The following is a 15646-nucleotide window of genomic DNA, read 5'->3' as shown; positions in this document are numbered from 1 at the left end:
GGCCAGGCCTCCAAAGGAGCATTTGGGAAGTAGCGACAACCCTCTGGGTGACTCCAGCTCGTGTCAGCTCCGAGTCCTTGCTGTGACAAGAAATCCCTCGTGGACCCAGCCGGGCAGAGGGTCAGGACGTGTTGGGCTCCATGACTCTGCTCTCCCGGGAAGGGAAGAGCCAGCGCTGGGAACTGCAGCGGGACACCACAAGGGCGCCTGAGGGCACCTGAGGCCAACCTGAGGGCACCGGGGGCGGGCCCTCGCTCAGGCCCCGCCCCTCCGCTCGCTGCCGCGCACTTTGCGTAACCCCGTGGTCACGCCGGCGGGGGCGGGTCGCGCGCTGCGTGAACGGCTGCGAGAATCGCCGCCGCGCGCGCTGCGGGCGTAAGCGGCGGGACTTTGCCCCCGCCCCGCCGCCGTCGAGCTCAGCGCTCCCGTCCCGCCGCCATGGCCGCCCCGGGGCCGGCGCGGCTCTTCCGGGCCGCCGCCGCTTCCTCCCGCCGCTGGCTCTTCTCCTCCACCTCGCCGGCAGCCGGGCCGAGCCCGGGCTGCAGCGGCGCTGCCGGGAGGGCAGCGCGGCCGTTCAGCCTGTCTGCCCGGGCGGTGCTCAGGTAAGGGGGTCACGGCCGTGAGGCGCCGGGCGGGCTCCCCGGGGCGGCTGCCCTGAGGAGCCGGGCCCGGCCGGGTCTCGGCGCTGCGGGCAGCCGGGGCCAGCGGCTGCCTGTGGCACGGGCCGCCCGAGCCGGGCTGGAGCGGGATGACCTTCCCGCCGTGCCCTGACGGTCCTGGCCTCCTGCGCCCCTCACCGGCTGCTTGGCAGTGGCACCGAAGCGCTCTGGGCGGCCGCCCCGCCGCGCTGTGCCCCGGAGGGCTGTGCCTGCAGCGCGGGTTGGCTCGGGCGAGGCCCCGCAGCGGCCCCCGGCGCGGCTGAGACTCAGGGTCGCTGTGGCCTGGAGCCCCGTTGGCATGGCTTGCGACGTTATGGAACGCTAAACCAGCGTTCCCGGTGCTTAGACTGGCTTTCTGAGAGGTTATGACCTTATTAAAGTTGCACTCGTTTTTCTTTTTTTTCTGTTATTTGGTTTTGTTTGGGTTTCTGTGGGTTTTTTTTCCCCGTGAAAGTCTGCTTGAGCTTGTGGTAGAAGTACAGCACATATCAGAGAGAGCCTAATACTTCAAATATCTTCTGCCTTTGGTTTGTTTTTCTGTACTGAAGAGCACTTTTGCATCTTTCTTTATGGAAGGACAGTGTGTGACACATAGTGCCGTGATTTAGGTGACATGGTCATATCCGTAATAGCTTGGACTTGATGATCTCAGAAATCTTTTCCAACCTGATTGATTCTGTGGTCCAGTCTAAATGTGCAGAGCTCCTCCTCTCCTCACCAGTATGTATGAGTAGGTCCTTAATTTGCAGTTTTTAATTACAAAAATTAAAGATGTGATGTGTTGACAAGTCTTTTTAAAAGGTATTAAAATAATTGAAAAAAGACTCCTATGAAGGGAAAGCATTTCCTTACCTAATAGTAATGTAAGGCCTGTAATCCCCTTGTGTGTTTCACAAACAGGCTGAATACAGAATGGAATTTATTTACATTCATTTAGCAAGCACACCAGCAAAAAAGCTTATGCAAACAAGTGTTTCCAATGTTGTTTATATACTCAGTCATAACCTGGCTGAGCGAGTTGGGAGAAAAGGAAAGTTCTTGTATATTATTGTTTTCTCCATTTATGCTTAAGTTACTTTCTCTGGGCAAAATATTTGAGACCCAGTTCCTGACCTTATATAATCCACCAGTGTTATTTCAGTAAAAACATACATCATTGTTTGTGTGTGTAAAATTAGCTGTGTTTGTGTCTAGAGGATGAAGACGTCACTGTGCAAAACATTCCCTGAGGTGGTTCCTGTGAGCAGAGGTTTCCAAGGGTTTCAGTGGTGCATCAGGCATTATGTTTTCATTTGCATTTCCTCCTTTCTCTTGCTCCTTTTTAATTCCTTATTCTTCCTTTCAGTTTCATGGTGAACAGTAGTTATTTCAGAATTCTTTTATACCACTCGCTATCTGTGCAATGTTTTTCGTGCACGGCATAATAATTGCATGCTTTAAAGATTAGTTCAGATTTACAACTTCTGTTGATTGAGGTCTGTATAATAGTTTAATTAATGGAACTCCTCAGGCAATTAGGGCTGTTGGATTTGCTGTTTATTAAAAGATCTGAGACTAACAGAGCTGGTCTTACCATGTGCAATACCAGATTAAAATTATGTTTTATTTGGAGGAATGTAAGAGGTGATTCTTAACTTGGAATTAATAGCTGAAGATTCAAAAGGGTAATTCTTTTAAGGGGGAAGAAGTAGTTCTTGAGACTTTTGCAGTATTTACTACTATTTGCATGAGAGGAACAAAAAACACCATTTACAGCTCTCTGGTGCTCCTCTGTGCCTTTGAAGTATGCCTGATTTAGGGGAAGGCTGTGAAGCTTGATAGAAAATGTTGATAGGACTGTGGCAACCGTGTGAGGAAATTAATTGTATTTTACATCTGGTGAAAAATGGATTGAGAGATTTATGCTTCATGTGGATAACATGGAAAAATAATAAATTGTGCTTTTCCTGATAATCCTGGGGCTGTTCATACTTGCACAGACCTGGCTCATGTTTCATGTTAATTGCCTGTGACTGGTTTGCAGCATGTTGGCATTTGGATTGTTTGCATCAAGATAAACAACTACGTCTGAGTGGATAAACCCCATGTTATTGGAAATTTATGAAGCCTAAATATTGTTTCATATGGGTGAGATTTTTATATATTTAATGGTATCCCCCAGTCATTGAGAAGATTGGCTCAGTGTGTGTTTTGAATGTCTGACTAGTCTGATTATTGCATACACACACTTCTGAAAGTATTTTCACCAAGTAAAGCATCAGAGATGTTTTAAATATTTTGGCTAAGAGAAGAGTGATAGAAGGTGGCAATAGCAAAAACCCAGATCTACTGAAAGACTTAAGAAGGCTATACCTAACTTTACACAAATAAATAAGTTTTAGTTTCAATTGTAAATCAGGGTGGATTAGGTCCTGTCGGAAGATTAATGACTGTGTCAGTTTTTACCAAAAGTCAGTGACCTGGTGGTGATCCTTCTGTCTGTCCCCTTGCTGCATGCCACACCATGAGGCACGCACAGCCACAGTGCAGGTCCCCAGCTGGCTGAAGCAAATATCAGGTTGCCCTTCTCGACAAAGGGATCCCATTGCTGCTTCCTTGTTTTCGTTGTGGGCAGTGGCACTTTAGTCAGTTTTCCTTTCTGGTCCAGTTGAGTCTACTTTGTTTTTGTGGTTGATTTTCATCCACATTAGCAAAAGGAGTTGGCTTGTGGTAATACTGGTGTAAGGATGATGGCAGGGTGATTTGGAGTGGGGATCACCCAAACGCACATTTTTATACTGAAAAGAGATTGTTGCATGATTCTTAATCTGATCATGAAACCCAGATTCTGTCATTGCAGCATGAAGTTGCAGTAACAGAGCCATTTTAAACTGGTGTAAATTTCATCGGAGAGTCAGATCTGACTCTGCTGGTTCTGACATCTGTGGGGTTATTGACCTTGGATTTCAGCCACTGCATTCCCAAACAGAGGTTACTGCAGGACATTGTGAGCGCTGGAGAGAAGAGGAACAAAGGAGTGTGGGCGGGACTGTTCCTCTCTGGCACTGTGGTTCTATCAGATTCAAGTGTAACCACAGGCGAAGACAGTTTCAAGTGTGTTTTGCAAACTGGGAGGGAGTTCACTTGTCATTTACGAAAGTTGCAGGGATCTGATGGATGCCCAGACATCTTACTGTTTGGTCCATGGTACTTGCGAGTGCCTAATCCTACAATAAAGCATACGTACTTGCCATGTCTATACCTTGGCAGCGCATACCCAGAAATGCAAGTACATATTGCATTGTGTCTCTTGTCAGCGTTGTTTTTGTCGTGTTGACAGAAATATTTCAGCAAGGGAGAGTGTACTTTGAGCTCTGGAAGGGCTTTTTGAGGCAGTTTAAAATTACACTGTCAGACATTAGCTTAGGCTCTCAGAATGTGAATCTGTACCTTTCCAGATGCAGTCTAAACCCATCTGACTTAAACTCCCAAGGAGGTGGTGAATTCTGTACTAGTTTATCTAAGTGGGTGCTTGTTTCCTTGGTTCTGCTGTGGGAGGTGTTAACATAGCCGAGGAACAAAATGAAAAGCAGAGTGCTTTCTTAAACCCCCACAGAATGGTTTGCTGATGGTCCTTGGATATCACAGGTGACTGTGCAATGTGAATCCTATTTTGTAAAGATGCATCTTTAAAATTTCTGAATGTTTTTATAGTACGTGCTGTAAGTTCATTCTGCAGGTCAGCAAGGTCAACCCTTCATTATCAGTTATAGTTTTGGAATGAATTTGTAGTTAGTGGTGGCTTGTGGCTGTCTTCTGGAGGGTGGACTGAGGGTTGATAGGAGAAGAACTGAACACAACATCATAATAAATAATCACAGAGCACACTGATGCCAATGGAACTTAAGAGTTCTGGCAAGAGTATGAAGTCTATAGCAAGAAACATTTGTTGTTGTTTCATAACAAGCCAGGACTCAGATTGCTAAAAACACATTCTTTTACAGACAGATAAAAAAATATTTTGTTCAATATATTGATTTTTCAGCATGGCCACATTCAAATTTTTTCTTTAATATTCAGATGTACAGGTTAGACTTTTCCAGGGCGTGACTTGATTTTTGACTTGTCTTATGACATAAATCACTCAAGGCCCACAGTTAAGAGTATGGGTAATATGAAACATGTGGTTCTTAAACATGGATTTCACATGGAGGCATAAAATTTTTAATTGGCTTTTTAGTTGTTCTATTTTTATCTGTCATCTCTTGGCAGATTTCTTCACTGTCTATCCAACAAGTTTTTGTTTTGCTCACTTACTGTAGGAAAGAAAATCTGTTTAAAATGGAACATACTGTTTGTTGTTAGTATATTTAAAGCTTTCCTTTAATTTGTGTGTGAAGTAAAGTAATGTGGAATGCAGAAAATAATTTTTTTTTAATGTTAAAAGCATTAATATTAAGATATTTTTGTGCAGGGTGCAAGTTAATTTTTTCTTAAACAGTTGTCTGGAAAGAAAAGGCAAAAAATTACAAAACGTTCTTTTCTTGAAACCAGTGTAAAAACCTTATACTTCACTAGAATTAATATTTACAAAATGAACTCCTCAGAGAGTCTGTGCCTAAAAACAGCAGAATGTTATTGGACTATTTCCATATGTGAGAAGAGAGAAGAATTAAATTTTGGAACTAATAAAGTGAAATACCTAAAACTCTAAGCAGAAATGGGAAAATTTAGGCTTTATCTTAAATGATAATTATGAGAACGACAGAAAATTCATAAATCCAAAGCAAGAGTTCACAGAAAGGTGGTGAGAGAAACATTTAAAATAAGCTTATTTATTTGCTAAAAATACAAATGTTGTGCCTAAAATAAACTGTCTTTGGTGAAAGGCAAAACATCTGGATCCCATATAGCTTGTAGTGACAAAACAGACACCGAGGTTTGGTTTTTTCCTTATTTTTCATGGTCTTTGTTCAATGTACAACAGTAAAAGCCTGTATGTGTTAAAGCTTTTAAAAGCCAATAAGTTAGATTTCTCTTTTCTTTGAATTGATAGTAGTAGTATCAACTATTACTTTACCAGTATTCAATCAATTCTAAAGTGCTAAAAAATTCTAGCATTCTTTAATGGTATTATATAATTTTATTTTTCAGCTCAGAAGATAAAATAACTGTTCATTTCATAAACCGTGATGGTGACAAACTAACAGCCAAGGGAAAACCTGGGGATTCACTACTGGATGTTGTTGTTGACAATAATCTAGACATAGATGGTTTTGGTAAGTAGATTCATTGAATATTTTCTTCAGTGTCTAGAAATTGTTTCTCTTTATGCATAAATATTTATAGTGTCATTTTGATTGCAAAAGACCCTCAAGGTCATTGAGTCCAACTGTAAATGAATATTTTATATGTAAAACCTAGCTAAACTTCACTTGGGTTTTCTCCCCTTTTTTTCTTCTGGCTGGTGCATAGAATATTTTGGTTCAAGTTTTGAAAAATACTTGGGGTGGTCTGGGCTTGAGTATTATAGAGGGGAATATGCACAGAGTGCTGTTAAGTGGAGTCTGAAACACGCCACCCGCAGACCTCTTCTGAGCTGAAAAGTTCTGTTCTGGAGGCAACACAGAGCTGGTGCATTTCTAACAGTGCCTCCTTACTTCTGTAGTGCCAGACTGTCTCAATTTATTATCAGGCTATTTGTAGCACCACCACATCTATAGCAGAGGAGTTTGGAGTGAAAGAAGCAACCAAATCCATGTCAGTTAGCAGGGAAGAGCAAGGAGTTTAATTCTTAGTAAAGAACTGGGGTAAAGGAGACCTTGCAAAATTCTGACTTGCTACCAGTTCTGTTTAAAATCAGAACAGGAGGAAGTTACAACTTCTCCCTATTTCTTCAAACTTCTGCACTTTTCATAGTTGGACTCATAGGATGGTTTGGGTTGGAAGGGACCGTGAAGATCGTTCAGTTCCAAACCTCCCTGCCATGGGCATCTTCCACCAGCCTTCATTGCTCAAACCACTAGACCACATTGCTCAAAAGCGTTAGGTAGTTGCAATTAAATACCTTGGGAAAGTATTTATATGAACACGAGCTGAAAAATTAATAGAACTAAAGCAGAAAGTGGTAGTACATTTTTCAGAACTGAATGCATAATGTGAAGCAATTGGTGGGGAAAAAAAGCAGCAGAGTATTGTAGCACAGTTTGAAATTTGATGTGTATTTTAGTTAAATGCGAAGAAATGTTACCGCTAGTAATAAAATCTTTTATAAGATTTTAAACCGTATATTTAATATCTGAAACATTTTTTTATATTTGGGGAAGAAAAACTGTCTCAAAAGTTTGTGTTGCAACTAGCTTTATGTATCACTTATTAAATTACTCATTTAGGCTTATGGCTGTTCTGCTTGTATTCTACAGTAAATGTTCTCTTGTCAATGTCAGCTGTGTTAGAGCATTGTGGTAAAGTGGGAAAGGCTGTCAATAAAAGGAAGCCAAACTGAAAATTTGAAATACTGTTACAGTCTTTAATTATAATATATGCTAGTCCCATTTAAATAACTGCTTGCTAATGAAACATTGCACTAGGGCAGAGAAATAATGTAGTAAAAATGCATGTTCTGTGTTTAAGAAAAAAGTAATGAGGGAAAAGTAAAATCTAAATTCTGCTTATTTACGTCTATCACTAGGGGGCATCCCATGTGCATTAACAATAATAGAAATATCTTTGTATAAAGGCTTACAGATCTCTTGAATGATTCAGCTGCACTCAATTTGTTATTGCCAGTTTTATGGCTGTGGAAAGACCTTCCACTGTTCAAAGAGATTGGTCAGTGTTCTTTCCTTCCCCCCTCTACCCTTCCCTTACTTCCCCAACATAAATGATCCTTAAGCTGCTGATAGGACAAATTTTATGTTTGGCACTTAAATTAAGCTCTGCTTTCTCATATGTATTTGAAGATGTGATATAATTCAAAAATCAAATGTATTAGTGTCGTGCTCACCTTGAATACATGCTTTTGGTTCTGTAGCAGCATGGTGCTTTCTGTGTGGTTCTCATGGTCTAATAATGAGTTCCACCATTTCTTTTCCTAGCAGTGGTTATACATACAACCATGCTTCTTGTATTTCCGTGATTACAAAGGTGATGTGTTTACAGTAGTTTTGGTTCTGCTCTCCCTAGAAATAAGTAAATTAGTGAAGATTGATTAATGTGTTATCTGATTCTCTTGTATAAATTTAAATTAGAGCCTGAGGTTTGTGATCTCCACAGTATTTAGCTGTCCCACTCTTCTTGAAGGTGCATATTTCTTTTTCAACACTGTGGAGGACTTAATGCCAGCCCAAGACACAGCCCAGTACAGTGACAAGTTTGTTATGGTTCAGACTTTTACTGTGCTGTGGTGACCTAATTGCTGTAGCAGTAGGTGGAGTTGGTGCTTGTGCTGCTCTGCTCCAGCAACTTGTTAGGTTCTTGACTTGTACTGGAACACCTCATAATCCATGTAGGCCATCTCTCTCCAGCCTGACTACCTTTGTTATTGTCAATTAGCGTTCTATTGAGTGAGAAGAAATAGGTGTAAAATCCCTCCTTCCTGTACTTCTGAGGAATTGTTTTTGTGTAGCAGGTGTCTGCTGCTGGACATCTAGACAAAACCTTCTCAAAACCTTGGGAAAGAGCGAGATAAGAAGGATCAGCATTGGAAATAAATGAAGTAGTGTTGATTGACAGCATTGTCTGCTTTTGCATTCTTATAGTAGAAAGCTATTCTTTCTTTAAATGGTGGGAAGGGTATTAGTTAAGTATTTTAACTGATTACATAGCATTTTTTTAGCTAATTACTTAGCATTTAAGTAAATCTTAGTGCTATAGTAACTGTAGAAATGCTATTAGTAGTTGAATGCAGAGTAGGTATATGAATGTGGGAATATACAGAGCATTACTTTTGCTAATTAACTGAGACTTCTTGTATGAAACAAACACGCAGAGGATTTCTTCAGAAATTCAGCTGCAATTTGAAACTTGGATTTTCTATTATCTTGATTTATTTTTCTTTAGGTGCATGTGAAGGAACGCTAGCCTGTTCAACTTGTCATTTAATATTTGAAGACCACATATTTGAGAAACTAGATGCAATTACTGATGAAGAAATGGACATGCTGGACCTGGCCTATGGCCTCACAGAAACGTAAGGCAACGTAACACTTCCCTACATTACTTCTTCAGAGAATGGGAAGAAAGGTTTGCACATGGGGCAGTCCAATATTCTTGGAGCACCTTAACCAGCTTTTAATGAATAGCTGGATTCTGTTACACAAACGGGAATGCCAAGTTTACATGTTGTTTGTCTGAATTAAGAAGATGTCAGTATTGTTTTTGTGACTGAAAAGTGTCAGTACTTGATCTTCAGAGGGGTCTGGTGCAGAAAAAGCACTATACTTTAGTTAGCACTAAAGTATAACTGGAAACCCAGTTCCTTCCACGAAAGCTCTGCCACTGCTGTCCTGTGTGTGGATTTTCTTATTCTTGTTTCTCCTCCCTTCTGTTTCCTTTCCCTTGTTAGTCTGTAGCTAGTTAATGTATTTTATGAATGTGTTTGTGTCAGTGTTTTAGGTTTTGGTCAGATCTTCTTTTCAGACTCACAGAAGGCTTGAGGTTGGAGGGGACCTCTTGAGGTCAGCTGGTCCAACCACTGTTCAAGCAGGACCACCTAGATCCGATGCCCAGCACCATGTCCAGGGAGCTTTTGAATATATCCAAGGATGGAGACTCCACCTTCTCCAGCCTCTCTGGTATTTATGTACCAAGGTTTGCTAAGATCCTTCCTGCAAGCCTTCTCTAGGACAAACAGCGTAGAGATATGTCAGTGTACATACTTATGTTTTGACTCATATCACAGTGCTCCTTGTGCACACAAACCAGATTTCCTTTTGGGAGAAACTGATCCTGAAGTGTGCTCTGACTGCTGATAGGCATTAGGATTAGACTAGTGGTACTCTAAACTAAGCCTCTGCTCTGCATCACCCCCACCATCACGCACCTTGTAGTTAGGGTGTTAATCCTCATCACAGACCCGTTCCTGGTGGGCTGTTGTACTTGCTGGTGCACAAGTAGCCTTTACCACAGAACATGCTCACACAAACAGTAGGTAGCTGTGTCTTAGGAGGTTTCATAAGCCCATTCCTTCATGTTTCAACAGAACTGCTTGTTGAAGTTTTTGATAATCTTTCCAGTTATGTCAGAGGCGTTATACTTGGTCTGTATAGCATAGTTTGTGTCTCTGCAAAGTACTCTGAATTAACTTGTCTGTCTCCTTATATCAGTAAAAGGAATCCAATACTCACCATTTCTACATGACACTTTCTCACTTCAGCCAAATTTGAACATTTATGTGAGGTTGGAAAGGCAAAGAAGTCAAGCTATGAGAAAATTGTAGCTTTTTGTTTTATCATTTTTCCTGTCTCACAAAAACCCATTTTCAGTTTTGAGAAAAAACCATAGGCCTATTAAGCCTGCCAGCTACCATAAGAAAGAGTAGCTTTTAGGCTCAGGGCCAGAATAATTCCCGAATAGCTCTGGAGGCATATGATCAAATAAAAACCCTTTTTTCTTTGGCTACCTTTTACGTAAAGGTTAAAAGCAAGGAGATTTTACAGAAGAATTGGAAAACAGTAGCAAACCAGAGCTCTCTCTTTAAGTGTCTAAGTTCTGTCATAGTTACAAGCATAGCGGTTTATTCTTGTCAGTGACTCTGTATTTGGGAAAGTTTCAGCCAGCAACTGGCATGAAAGCTCATGTTTTTTAAAAGGAAGGATTAATTAGGTTAAAATGAAATTGTTTTGGTTAACTACAGAACAGTAGAAAGTAGTAAGATGGGGGAGTGCAAACCCTGGCAAGTTAAAATAATAATAATAAAGCAAAAAATAAGATGAGAAACCGCTTGCAAAAGTAGGCACATATTTTTGTTTCTAACCTATCAACAACAGGAAACTTTGTCTACATGCCGAGCCAATGGGTGATGTAGAAGGTGCACATAAAATAGAAAAAGGTAACATAAAAGTCAAGTTTCTTTTGCATTGTTATCTCTAGAGGTTTTATGAGCTGTCTGTGTACTGGAAGGTTTCTTTGCACAGGATGTCCTGGTGTATTCTGTGATCTTCTTTCAAACCAATGTGTCCAGAAAAGTAGTATTACTCATACTAATTAAAAACCTAAAAATTACTTATATTATTCATATAAGTCACTGAGATGAAGAAAGATCTTGCAGTTCATGCAGTTTACTTAGGTCTAGAAATTGTTTACTAAATTTTGAGGTGCAACAGCATAAGAACGGAGGCCCTGTAAAGGCTAAGTAATTGGTTAAACCCCCCTACCCCAATCTTTTAACAATCTTAAGAAGTATTAAGCTGCCTGGTAAGAGTATGTGAGTATGTGATCAACAGCATGATGTAAAAGTGATTGGTGCTAGGTTTTAATTAGTGTCAGCATCCTTGTGAAAGACTTAGGAAAACACAGTGAGGAGTAAGGGTTGTTTACGGTGCTGTGCTAATATCACCTGCCTGTGAAAACATGCAAGAGGATTTTATGCTCTTGGACAATAGGAAATGACATTTGGAGTTAAAAGGCAAATTCATATGGATACATGTGTATGGAGAGATGCGTAAAGGAGTGGGAACTTCACATTCTTGAAACAGGCTGTCAGCTAGTTAGTCTTGCCAGGGACTGGTGCTATGGAACATTGCCCATCCTTGCTGATATCTTTACTATTCTATGCTTAAATACTTGGACATTGAATACATGTCCAAGTTGAATTAAAGTTATCCCAGCAATAAAAGCAGCTTGTGATGTCTGCAGAGTTTTGTTGTTGTATTAAATCTTCTGGTTTTAATTGCTTATGTGCAACATCTGGTTTTCTTGTGCTGAATGATAGGTATAGAAATGAAGGATGACATCTCTGGTGCCTTGAGTGTGTTATCCTTCACCTTCCTATGTTTTTTGTCTTTTCACTCTTACTTTTCTGGCTTACACCCAATCTTCAGTTTTTTAGTTTGAGAATACTGAACTCTGGATGGAGACACTAGGCTTTGTTTTTTCTGAGGCTTTCATTCAGATTCATTGCCTTTATCTCTTCAGAGGTGCCAGATGTCCCTTGGGAGATCAAGCATCACTCCTGCACTGAGGACTGACTCACTAGTGACCCACTGAAAAGGGAAGGGTCACCCACATCCTGCATGTTCTCAGTGAGCAGGAAGTACTCAGCTGCGGGACTTTTCCAGTGTGCTGAGCTCTGTTCTGGCTGTAAATCCTGGCTATTTCCACAAATCCTTGTGCTGATGCACGTGGTTCACTCTGTGCTGGATTAAGGCCCTGCACAGGAGGGGCTGTTCCTAGTTCATGGTCTGTTTGGGATGGCTGAGTGTTGGAGATGTAAGGGGGTAAATGCTGTGAGATTGCTGGTGGGCTAGAACTAACAATAATGTCCTGTTTCCCCACAGATCACGTTTAGGCTGCCAAATCTGCTTGAAGAAATCAATGAATGATATGACTGTTCGAGTACCAGAAGCTGTTGCTGATGTTAGACAATCAGTAGATATGAGTAAAAACTCCTAAAAGAAAATATCCTAGGGGTTTTAAAGAAGCTTAATTATTTTTATAACTTATTTTTAAATGTGTAATTAAATATGGAAACTTACATAATTGTGAGTTATTTTATATGACTATCAATATTAGATTAATGCTATTTTAATTTTCTTTATAGAACCTCTTATATTTTTACGCTTAAAATGCAATAATACTTCTTATAAGTAATCATTGGATTATAAACATGAGCAAGTGTATTACAGATTTCATATAACATTATTCTGCCAAAACATTTAATGACATTTAAAAACTGGATCACCTGTACAGGACTTCTCCTAAAACAAACTCTGAGCATTTCTAGGTGTCAGGCCTGAATGTGTAAGAGAAAAGAACTTGTAGGACTGCATGGGGTCTTTCTGAAGTGTTGCCATTAAAGTTGGTGTGCTCAGAGCTAGTTAAAATTCTCAGTAAATATGATACTTCCTCAGCAAATAGTAGATTTTCAGGATAGAAATTTTCCAGACTTTGGAATCTTAATGAGATGTGGCAAATGTCTTGTGAAATACTGCTAAACCCGTGAGTTCTAGGAGCTGTGTTACGGTTTAACCCAGCAGGCAGCTAAATACCACACAGCCATTCACTTGCACCCCACCACTGCCCCCCCACCTTCCAAATGGGATGGGGGAGGAAAGATGGCAGGGGGGAAAGTAACATTGATATGTTGAGATAAAGACAGTTTAATAGGACAGAAAGGAAAACAACTGTAATGATGACAAAATACATAAAACTTGTGAGGCACAACACAATTGCCCACCCCCTGATGACTGATGCCCAGCCAGTTTCTGGGCAGTGGGCAGTGACTCCAGACCAGCTTTTGCCCCAGTTGATCTTTTGAGCATGACACCATATTGTGTGGGACCTCCCATTGGTCACTTGGGGTCAGCAGTCCTGGCTCTGTGCACCCCCACAAGGTGAGGTGAGACTCTGAAAAGGCCTTGACTGGGTTGTTGCTAAGCCGTGTTTACATTAAAACACCAGTGTGTTATCAACATTATTCTGATTCTAAATCAAAATAGCACTGTACCAGCTACTGGGAGTAAAATCAGCTCTCTCCCAGATGAAACCAGGACAGGCTGATGCAGGATGTTGGCACGTGCAGCTTAACCCTGGCCCAAATAAGATGTCAGTAAACCTCAATAATATTTACATTTGACTGCACCACAAATACTGTGGTAGACCAGGCTTAGAAGAATGAATCCTTGGAGCTGTGTAATGGGAGAACATACACAGTGGAATTACAATTTACCCATCACAAACTCTTATTCTCTGAATATGGCTGAGTTGGGATTGAACCAGGGCAATGTTTATCAACATCAGATTTGTTCTGAAATCTTTATTCCTTTTTAGTTTTGACCTTGTGCTGGAAGCAGTCTGATATTAGCTAGGGTGTTCAGCTTGAAGAAATTGGTTGATTCTGGGCCTTGCTTACAGGATCATTTCAGTAATGGTTGATGCGAAATGACCAAGTTTATTTGTTTCATAAAAATGGCCTAGGTTCCCCAGAAGGTACAGGGACACCCCTGTGGTGACATGTGTCTGCAGTGATGATGAAGAGCTTCCAGCTGAATATTGGTTTAGTCTTTCTAAAGTAGCCCAAATAAAATGTTTCTAAGACTACTATGATCTCCAGCTTTACATAAATGCTTATGTGAACTGGTTATCACCAGTAGTTATTAACTTTTGATTTTTTTTGGCATTTATATATATATATATAAACAAACCATGTTTTTTGCATTTGGATCATCTAGTGTGTTCATTAATGGTTTGAACTGGTAACAACGCCATCTGGACATCTTTTTTTGTATTATTATATGTATGGAGAAGAGAAAAATTATTTTTCCAGTGTCAAATATTGGGATTATTTTGAGCTTCATAAAGAGGAAAAAAAAGTTCCTCTTTGTTATAAGAATGAATATTTTCTAGAACTGTATTGAAAATAGATGTAGGTTAGATTCTTTAATTCCCTCTTAGTTACCTCATTTCCTTCTGTTACCTTTCAACTTTGTCCTAATGCAAGGTATACTAATTGCAGTCTGCTCAAAACTTAATCATGTAGGGGTTTCAGAATACGATTCTGATGTAATCTGATTCAAACTAAAACTTCAGAATTAAAATTTCCAGGCTTTTATGAAGGGCAGAGAGAGGAAGGGTGGGCATAAGTTGAAGAAATGTTCTGAAGATGCTGCTGTCTTCTTTTTCTGCTGCTGTGACACTAACCATGACTGAGAGGTTGCCTTTACACAGTCAGACATTAAGGCATGTATTGCCTTTGTCCTGAGTTCATTCATATAGTTTTTACTATTAAATCTTGCGGTTTTGGGGTTTTTTTTACATGAGACAGCTCATCAGCTTCCAGGAGAGGAATCATGACCGGATCATGACTTGGGTCATGACCGGATGTGTTGTGCATTTGTACATCAGAAAGAAACATGAGGTTTCAGTATATCTGGGAGGTTTAGGGATAGATGTTGATATTTATTGAGTTTTGAGCTCTTCTTGGTTTTTTGTTTTAGGCTTATGGGGGTTTTTCCCCTTTTGGGTTATTTGTTTTTTTTTTTAATACAGCACCAGGTACTACTTGTGGGAATCTTGAAGTGCTTAACACTGTGTTAAACAAATGTGGAACAGCTCCCAAGTGAGTTTTCTTTCCAAGCCAAGGTGGTTCCGTTGTGACAGCTTCTCATTACAAAGACTTTGACTCTCCTACAGTGTGCCTGTGGAATGAATTACTCATCACAGCAAGGCAAAAAAGGACACTTCGAAGTTCATTTTGAATTCTAGAGGTATCCCATGCATGCAAATGGAAACCTCAGAACATAAAGGAACAGACTTGTAGTCCCCAAAATGCACAGCTCAGAGATACTAGTTTATTGTCAAAATTATTTGCAAATAAATCTTATTTTTAACTTCTTTCTGACACCTCTTGTTTTGTGGATTTTTCTTTCTTCTCTAAGCTATTGAATGTATTTTTGAGTGAAAAATGGAACTTACCCATTAATGGTGCACTTTAACGTGTAAGTATGAATTCTTGTGCAGTGACACAGTTATGGCATCAAAATTAGTTGAATACATGTTTACTTCCCTGTTCAAATAAAGATTACAGGTAATTTGCTTTCTAAAATCATTTCCTTTCTCTGTTAAAAGATGGGGTCAGTGTGTTTCTTCTGTCTCTCCCCTCAAAAATTAGGGGCAAATCAAAACTGACTGTTTCCTTTGTGTTGTAGACTAAACTTCAGAAATCATAGTCAGAAGTCTGGGGCTGGCACAGACCTTTACTTCACAAGCATTGAGGGAGTGGTGGGTAAAAAGGTCCTTTGGATTGGATTGTGTTTGTGAGAAAGTCCAAAACCATCCCTCTGCTTTTC

General features: G+C 40.4%; 1 protein-coding gene across 3 annotated transcripts; it reads left to right on the top strand.

Annotated features, from left to right (window-relative positions):
* The first annotated feature begins 314 nt into the window (after positions 1–314).
* On the top strand, positions 315–15198 carry FDX1 (ferredoxin 1). 3 transcript variants are annotated; one of them, XR_005953387.1, is made up of 5 exons: positions 315–602; positions 5793–5917; positions 8700–8829; positions 12137–13192; positions 14847–15198. XR_005953387.1 is itself a non-coding variant. In XM_041414335.1 (4 exons), exons 1-4 carry the CDS (start codon positions 439–441, stop codon positions 12249–12251), a joined length of 534 nt encoding a protein of 177 aa, XP_041270269.1. In that variant the 5' UTR covers positions 315–438; the 3' UTR covers positions 12252–15198. The 3 variants fall into 3 exon arrangements, 2 of the variants coding, with proteins under 2 accessions (XP_041270269.1, XP_041270284.1); XM_041414335.1 differs by having other exon boundaries at positions 12137–15198; XM_041414350.1 differs by lacking the exons at positions 12137–13192; positions 14847–15198 and adding an exon at positions 9247–12130.
* Positions 15199–15646: the final 448 nt, after the last annotated feature.

The sequence above is a fragment of the Onychostruthus taczanowskii genome, unplaced genomic scaffold (assembly GCF_017590055.1).
Source record: "Onychostruthus taczanowskii isolate IOZ18803 unplaced genomic scaffold, ASM1759005v1 scaffold105, whole genome shotgun sequence".
Taxonomy (NCBI): Eukaryota; Metazoa; Chordata; class Aves; order Passeriformes; family Passeridae; genus Onychostruthus; species Onychostruthus taczanowskii.
This window is presented reverse-complemented; position numbering and strand designations above follow the sequence as displayed.

Coding starts and splice junctions, on each gene's coding strand:
- FDX1 (XM_041414335.1), top strand. CDS start 439: ATGGCCGCCCCGGGGCCGGCGCGGCTCTTCCGGGCCGCCGCCGCTTCC. Junction 5,918..8,699: donor TCTAGACATAGATGGTTTTG/GTAAGTAGATTC, acceptor ATTTTTCTTTAG/GTGCATGTGAAGGAACGCTA. Junction 8,830..12,136: donor GCCTATGGCCTCACAGAAAC/GTAAGGCAACGT, acceptor GTTTCCCCACAG/ATCACGTTTAGGCTGCCAAA.